At 37.1% G+C, this 8,350-nt stretch overlaps 1 protein-coding gene across 2 annotated transcripts in view; it reads right to left on the bottom strand.

Annotated features, from left to right (window-relative positions):
* Positions 1-268: 268 nt before the first annotated feature.
* The window catches only part of MBTPS2 (membrane bound transcription factor peptidase, site 2), a 39,739-nt gene continuing 31,657 nt past the window's right edge, over positions 269-8,350 (bottom strand). For both annotated transcript variants that reach the window (XM_082279404.1, XM_082279405.1), the window contains 2 exons: positions 7,402-7,477; positions 269-6,103 (listed from right to left, as the gene is read on the bottom strand). In XM_082279404.1, coding sequence (XP_082135530.1) covers positions 5,881-6,103; positions 7,402-7,477 — 299 coding nt within the window. In that variant the 3' untranslated portion in view covers positions 269-5,880. The remainder of the gene's footprint in view (positions 6,104-7,401; positions 7,478-8,350) is intronic.

Below are 8,350 nucleotides of genomic sequence, written 5' to 3'. Positions count from 1 at the left end.
ATACTTCAACTATTACTGTGACAAACTGATAAATAAGGGAAAGTAAAGTGATAGTTATTATTATTTTTAGGAGGTGGTCAGACACGAAAAAGAATGGTGTATCTTGTTGGTGTATCTTGGCAGAAGGAATATGAATCACATATGAAGAGAATGAGAATATATGAGAGAATATGGCAATTGCCACTAACAAGGAACTATGTCACTCTACCTTATTTTTACAAACAGACTTAAGCACATCAACAATCAGAGAATGAATTTATTTGCAGGATACATTTATCATACACAGAAAACAATATTTATTGTTTCGTTAATTAAATAGAGAAAAAAGGCAAAACAAAACTACAATACATTATTCAGTGTTCCATATATTTGTTAGCCGACATTTTCAAACTGAAGCTTTCTTTTTTTTCCTTTTTTAAAAAAAACCATGATCATGAACAATGCATAGTGGGAACAAAGGGTCTAAAAATCTAACATTCCACAGCTGTGAGTCAGTGTGAAAAATAAGGCCATGTAGAGGAAAAAAAAACCTACAGTGAATTTCTAAACAATACATATTCTATTGACAGGCTTCAGATAAGATCAACTAAGTATATGAAATCTAAAAGCAATGTTATGTAAGGAAAAGATGAATTTAAAATATCAACAAACAACTTGGAAATAGATTTTTCTAGTGATGGCTTGGAAATAGCCTCCAAACTTTCAACCAAGTATCAATAAAGATCAGTTATACTATGATGCTCCAAAAACCATCCCAGGATGAACATCTAGAGGTGAGAAATATCCAACTCCATTTAAAAAAATAAGCTACAGCTACCCATGCTACTTATTCAGCACATGTATATTGAAGGAATGAAAAGTGTTAAGAAAAAAGTTTGATCACCACTCACTGAATGATTCAGTGAAGGGCTGGAAAACACATCTTCCTGCTCTGAAATGTTAATTACAAGTTCTTTTCAGGTTTCATGACAATGTAAATGGAATGAATGGAATTGCAGTGTCATATCCTGCTCTTTGTTCCTGTCCTTTCACACCGGGTCAGCAGTGTGAAAGTTTCATAAAGCTGCCATAAGCTGAAGTTCTTCACTGCCCCTAAACACTGCCATCTGCTCTTCACATGATGGAGTGGATGAGCCCAAGCCAGAAGTCACAGAGCTGCTGTTTTCTGGCAGTCCTCAGTGCGATGTTCCCAAATGCTGCATTGATGCAGGGTGTGTACCCCAGGTAACTCAGCCACATTAAATAACTAATCAATAGAAAGCGTTACATGAAATTCAGGATAAAGAAGATATAAAATATTTGCCAATATTGGATCTTACCTGTGTTAAGATTCAAGGTTCCTTACTCACAAGATTGCAAGAACAAAGCTGAGGAAAGACTGGTTGTGGAAAATGGTCTGAATGCAAGTGTACAGAATGCATATTTTACAAGTAACTATATCTAGAGTTTAGCTCTATATATAAATAGAGACTAGGCTATACAAAACTTTATAAGCCTTCTTCATCTGTCATTAGTGATATCCAGATCTGTATTGATCTCTGAATTAGTAAGATATACATAATTTATTTTAAAAATATTCCTACAGGTCAAATGTATGGGAAGCTATGGGAACGCTGCGATTGTGCTAAATGGAACAAAATATATCCTTATTAAAAGAAAGCTGAAACACCCTGCCTACCATGGAGAGTTCTGTCCTGAAAACTATTTCTTCAGTATGGTCTACACAGTCTTGTTCATCCCAGTTATTCAGAACAGCACAAACAGCAGCAGTAAGAGGGTGATGCATTCCAAGGCTGATCTCTTTTAGTGGCCCTGAAAAAACTGTGTTTACCATGCTTGTAGCTGAGGCTTCACAGAAAGTAAGAACCATATTTTAAACATCAGCTGAACAAAACTCATGCAGCTGTGGTTACATCATGTCCCAATCACTTGTCTTCTGTTAATAAAGAAGTTAAGAATTACTTATGGGGGAAAAACATAAGTTTCTGTTTTCAAATCCAGAGAAAACCATAGAGAGAATTCACAGAGAGAAGGAAAAACAAAAGCCTACATTGCAGAATATGGAGGACTGCTCTAAGTTATCCCTAAAAAAGCACTAATACATCCTATGGCTATGTACATATTTGTTATACAAATGTATGTATACACACACATCCACAAATGCAGAATTATCACTGAAAGAATCAGTATCAATATCGTTGGTTGTTTCCTTCTAAATAAAAAGGATGAGTTAACAAATTTTCCACTGTGGCTCATAATTTGGGATGACTAATCTGCAAGTTTGTCTACACTTTTTCTAGTGAAGCCTCTTTCATTTAACTTGTACAGAAGCAAGCTGGTTTTAATTTCCTAAGTTAGCAAAGAGCATGTAACATCCCCCATGCTAAGGAGTTTGCCATTTCCATGTCATATAATGCATTATCAGAACATGCTATGTAAATATTTGCTGATATAAAAAATTTAATAAAAAACAAGTTAGAACAATGATTATAATTATGGAATTCTTCTGGAAATTTTCAAACAAAAGCTAAGTATAACATTTCTGAATATTAGACATTACTTTTTCCATCTGATACAGATTTAAAATGCATAGTATATACATAAATAGTAGCAGCCATCCAATCTTTAAGAGTGCTGTGTTTTATAGTCCAGTCAATACGCCCTATAATTATATTGATGGACCCTGTATTAAAGATTCTGAGGGGCTAATTAGACTAAAATGTAGAAGGATTTAATTTTAAGGAATGATTTCCTTTCTATTTTTACAAAAACGAAAGACACATCACAAATACTCCAGTAAAATCCAACACACAAAAATTACCCTGTACTTTTGTGTTTTCTCTTGCTAAATAAATGACCAAAACCCCAGGAAAAATCCTCCCAGTAAGTGTATGTATGGCCCATGCTTATCAGAATGTAATCCATATGTTAGGATTATGGAGAATGAAATGGATCCACTGAACAACTTCTTCTTCAGAGAGTGGTCCAACCTACCTATTACCTTTGTCCACATTAATCTAAGATGTGCTGGGTCACCATTCATACCCAGTTTGCTTAAAGTCCTGATTCTTGTACATACCTAAATCAACCCTTACTCAGTAGAATTTTAGCATATGGAGAAATGGACTCATGAATTACTTTTAAGCACTTCTAGTACTCTCTCTTCCATACAAGAGATCTAGGGTCTTCACAGTGCACTAGTTTGTCTGTTTTGTTAAAGCCATGACCGATGTCTTATCCACCCTCTTCTTGCTTATGAGGTCAGACACAGACTGAAGTTCTACTTGGTAAAACTGTGGCCTTCAGTGACTGTGTAAAGTAAACTGGCTTTAGCTTCATTTGATAAAGCTGCATGTTTTGGTAGCACAATAAATAACCAGGAACAGCCTGCCAGCCTCATTGTAGAAGATGAAATTTGTGCATGCCAATTCAGAAGCTTTGGGTTCTTCTAAATCTGTTGCCTACATCTCCATGAGAGGCACTATGCTGAAGGATTGTTCCAAGCCATTGTAGTCAACATGAATAAATAAATATCAGACTTGACATGTTTTGAAAGTAAATATCCTGCCTTACTAAATTACATTAAACTTCCAAGTGCAAATTCATTTTTTGGAATGTAGATTGGATGAGACAGAGGAAAGTGTCACAGAGCCATTGAAAGGAAGAGCTCAGATCAGTAAACAGCCACTGAGGCGAGAGAGCAGTCTGGAAGAGAGCCTTAGAGCCAGGCCTTGGGCAAGGACCAGGCTGCTCCTGCCCTCCTGTCCACAGAGGGATGGCAGAGTGGCCCATCAGAACGGCTACTCTGAAACCTCTGTATGTTTCCAGGAGTGATGACAAGTTAGACTTACAGGGTGTAGTTTGTTTTTTCTTTCTTGCACTTTGTGTTACTTTTAAAGGTCCCCAGAGGGACGAGCTCACACTAGATTGGAGGATTTACTCTCTCCTACCAGGACCCATCCCAATTTGCCTGGGTTGAAATGACTGAAAAGGAGAGGCACAGGCCAGCCACCCCAGAGAGGTGAACTTCAAGTCCACCCAGCCTGTGGCAGCACTGGAGAGGGATGTAAACCAGCCAACAACAAATAAATAAACATGGTCTCTCATTACTGCTTGCATCATCTTAAGAAAGGAGTCCATCTTAAGTGTGAAAACTACTGTGCAAAAGTACACATCAGTGGGCAAATGCAAACATCAGTTATGAATCTGTGCAGTAGCACCAGGAACTGGGCTCAGCCCCACTTTGAAATTACCCAGGCTTTCACCTCAAGTGCCAAAAGAATCTATTTTACCTGGTCATGGATGTTTCAGTACTCCCTGCAAGCCAGGATCCATGAGCTTAGGTTCCACTTTAGCTCCTGACGGAAAGGCTGTTTCTGTAAAGGAACTCTGAGCTGCAGCAGCTCCTGTGGGGAGCACTGTATGAGGCAGAAGTTGCAGGGTATTTTCTAAAGTTTCCTATTTCAAATATTGAGGCTCCTGAACTAAAACATTTTTGTTTAAATATCAGCCTATATTGAGGCAAGGCTCTGATTGAACCTGTTATATATAAACTAGGCAATATATCACAGGAGGACAAGACATTCAATATATAATCCTACTGGGTACAAAATACTACAGACTTAAAGGGCTTCAAAGCATGTCAGACATACTTCAGTCAGTAAAATACTGACTGTTCTTCCACTGTTCATTTAAGAACAAAGATATGGTCTGTATTCATCTCAGAAAGCAAAGCCAAATATTTAAATAGTTCAAATCACAATCATACTCTTCCTCTAAATAGTTCATATGTAAGACCAGCTTCAGCTAAATATCTTTGTTAGTTATCTTTGAACAGAATGAATCCTAGCAAAGGAAAACAACCCTTTGAAATACAGAAAATCATCAGTGAGTTACTGTACATATTACATGCATAGCATTGGAGGACAGACACCATAAAAACAATAGGTTTCACTTTCAACTGTGAACAGGTAGAATACAGTATTATTTTCTGAGTAAAACACCACAAACATTACGTATCACTTAGGAAAACTGTGCACAACATACTTCAGAATACACTCAGAAACTAAATTTCAGTTATTTTGTAGCTATTGCTGACAAATATTGCCTTTAAAAAAACTTCAGCTGCGTATGATAATATACAACTGAAAGTGTAAGCAACACAAATGTGGGCTTTGTTATCCTCCCACATGCTTCATTTCTAGCAGACATTGGCACTTCTCATCTACATCCTGAGGACGACGTTCCTCCAGTCATTTTGGCCAGGTGAAAAGGAAAGCCACTAACCCATATGGCTGCTCTCCCCCATTAACACATGCTATGCATTTACCTAGCTTTTCCCCATTTTGAGACCACACTTTAGGGCTTCTTAGAATCCAGTTTGGTGGAATACCAGGCTAGAAAAGCCAAAACAAGTCACTGAAGACTATGCTGATTGAGAAATGATCAGAGCCCACACAGATCTTCTGACAATTATAAAATAAAATTAAATTTAATTATTAATTAATTATTAAAATTATAAAATAAAACTGTTTTTTCCTCCCACTTTACAAATGTTTGAGGCAAAATAATTCCCTTATTTCAAGATGTGAATTAATGAAGTCTGATTTTTTCCTATGAAATCTTAAAATGCAATTTCTCCAAAATTAATACAGTGCTTAAAGAGTAAATAAAAAGGCTCCTACTTTTTCCTATTAGATTTCCCATGACCACAGGCATGGTGTTGTAAAGTTTTAAATTAAAACAGCAACCACCAGTTGATTGTTCTTTCAGTGTCATTTTAAGGGAATTATTTCAATCTCAGTACTGGACAAATTTTAAAAGGCAATGGATTCATTATTTCTGTGTACTTTGAGAACTGATGGAAGAATATCCAATGTCCTATCGTGCTGTCACCATCCAAAGTCCCAGTGCAACATTGGCAGCCAAAAGTGCACTTCCAGCAAGCAAAATTAAAAAGCCAACAAGCTCTCTGTTTTGTTTTTCTACAATTAGGGAGCTCAGCGTGGCTTCCAGGAAGGAATTTAATATCCACTGACCATCCAAAGCGAAGCAGGGTACAGCATTGATAACTGCCAGTGCTCCTGATAGTGAGATGAGGTACCTGGTTCAATTTAGTTAAGGTTCATAAGAATATCTGAGAAAATGTAAAAAAAAATGTAAAAAAAAAAAAAGATACATGTATTTTATTTCTAGTATGCAGAGAGAGACATATGAAGGTTAATTTTCTAGCTGCCATTCCACAGAAATTATATGAGTAAAATTAGTTTTACACCATAACGTACCTGCTCAGAGAATTGCCCTTACAGATTTTTATTTTTTTAAGAGCTAAGTTTGGATATATAAACCTGCACTCTTCACAACTTGAGTGAAAGCAGGAAACAGAAAAACCACCATCTTCTTTGCTTGCTTTGTGTGCTTCTGGAGGAAGGTTATAGCTCTGACACCATGCCTGAACTAAGAAGGTATTCTATACCCAAGTATGAAATCATGATTAGCAGTATTTTCCAAAACACTCCCTAGTAAATGACTAGAATATAATCAGAAATCTGACCTATCTCTCCTACTTACCTGTCAGCCAGAAATCTGGGTGGATTTCTGTACGTGTGTGTGCACGTGAGAACGAGGCATGGGTAGATAATTTTTACTGTTGGTAAAGGCTTGCTAACTGCAGTACCTACCTCCATCCTCAGTGGCCAGGCAAGAATACATGAGTCAGAAAGCAGCTGGGGCAGTGTGAACCCTGATGTGTTCCCAGAAAATGAGAGCTTATGTGGTACCTTTACTCTAGTTCTATGGACTAGTTATTAAACTGAACTACATAGTTTAATTATTCTATAGCCACACATGAACATTTCAGTTTCTAAGGCTAAAGGTTCCAACATTAGCCACATTCAAGTCTACTAATCTATATGTATGTGTATATATATAATCTTGTTCACGAATAAGCAAGTGTTAACCAAATTATCCTGTTTTTTGAATAGCTATTTTCTTTTCTCTTGAAGAAAAAAAATAAAAAACCCAACCATATCCTGTTATTTAGTTCCGTATAATGACACAAAAATAATAAAACCCTGACATTGCAATGCTAGCAAGAACATCTAATTTTTCCTGACTTAAATTCAAGCTTACTTTGGCTCTCTTGTCACATCTGTTAAGGCTCATCCTCAAGAGTTAAAAAAGCACTGACCAAAAATACGCTCTTAAGCTCAAGAAAGTTAGAGATTTCATTTTTAGCTTGGCACAGGGACAATAATCAATGCAGAGATGGGATAAAGATGTCAAATGTCTACAGAAATATTTCACGGCATCCTGTCTAGAATGATATCCAACTGAAATTTCGCTGGGTCACTAAACAGTTCCCTTCTTACCTTAAAAGAACAAACATACTTCAAAGGATACTTGCAAAACGTCTCTATCACCACAGGCAGGTCGATACTTAGAAAGTTTTGTCGTGGTACAAAACTGCTGAGACTTACTGAAATGAAAATAAAAAGATACACAAAGCATGAAAAGTCATTCCAGGGTTAAAACATTATGAGCTTTAGATTTTAATTTTGCAGAAAAATCACATGTGAAATGACCTTGAAGGACAAATAAACAATAAGGGTTTGCTTGTTTTTTGTTTTTACAAGACTGCAGCTGTTACATTTTTCTTAAACATGGTCACTATCACGGTAAAGTCACTACACAAAGCACAGTTAGTATTTCAGTAAAACTAGATCTAAAATACATATTTTCAGAGGCATCTTTAGTCATAAAGACCCCACTGTGTGATTCCAGTACTTTTCAAAGAAAAGAGATTATAAAAGTTACCAGACTTTTTCAACATGTGCAGTCCACATGCATACTGTGGTTGCACACGTGTATTTTCTCTGAAGGCCAGAAAAATCTTCCCTTGCAGTACCTGCAGAAGATCTCCCTAACCTGAGGCCAAGCTCATGGTGTACAGGAGTAGGGGAGATGGGGAGCAGAATTGTGGAGTCCATCTGAGAAAGCAAAGGCTACAAGGGAATGCACAGCTGCATCACACAACACCAGTCAGCCAGTGTGTAAGTGGCTTCTCTTCTGTGTTCAGATGGTAAGGGACTTCAAGATAGAACTTGGTGCAACTTAAAAACCTGGGAGAGGGGACTTGCCATCCTTCTTAAAAATAGTGACTGGAAAATTGCAGTGTCAAGGACCACAGGATCTTGAAATACTTTATTACTGTACACACTGTTCCTTGAAGGTGTACATGAACCTTCAGTTGACTGCATGTCAAATGTTTCTGAGAGATTCTTCAAGGAAAGTGTGGTGGTTTGAGACCTGCCAGAAGGCACTTTGTTAGTAAAGGGCTGTTCCATCTGGG

Source organism: Coloeus monedula, assembly GCF_965178545.1.
Source record: "Coloeus monedula genome assembly, chromosome: 3".
NCBI lineage: Eukaryota > Metazoa > Chordata > Aves > Passeriformes > Corvidae > Coloeus > Coloeus monedula.
The sequence above is the reverse complement of the archived record's forward strand: the minus strand, read 5'-3'. Positions and strand labels throughout refer to the sequence as shown.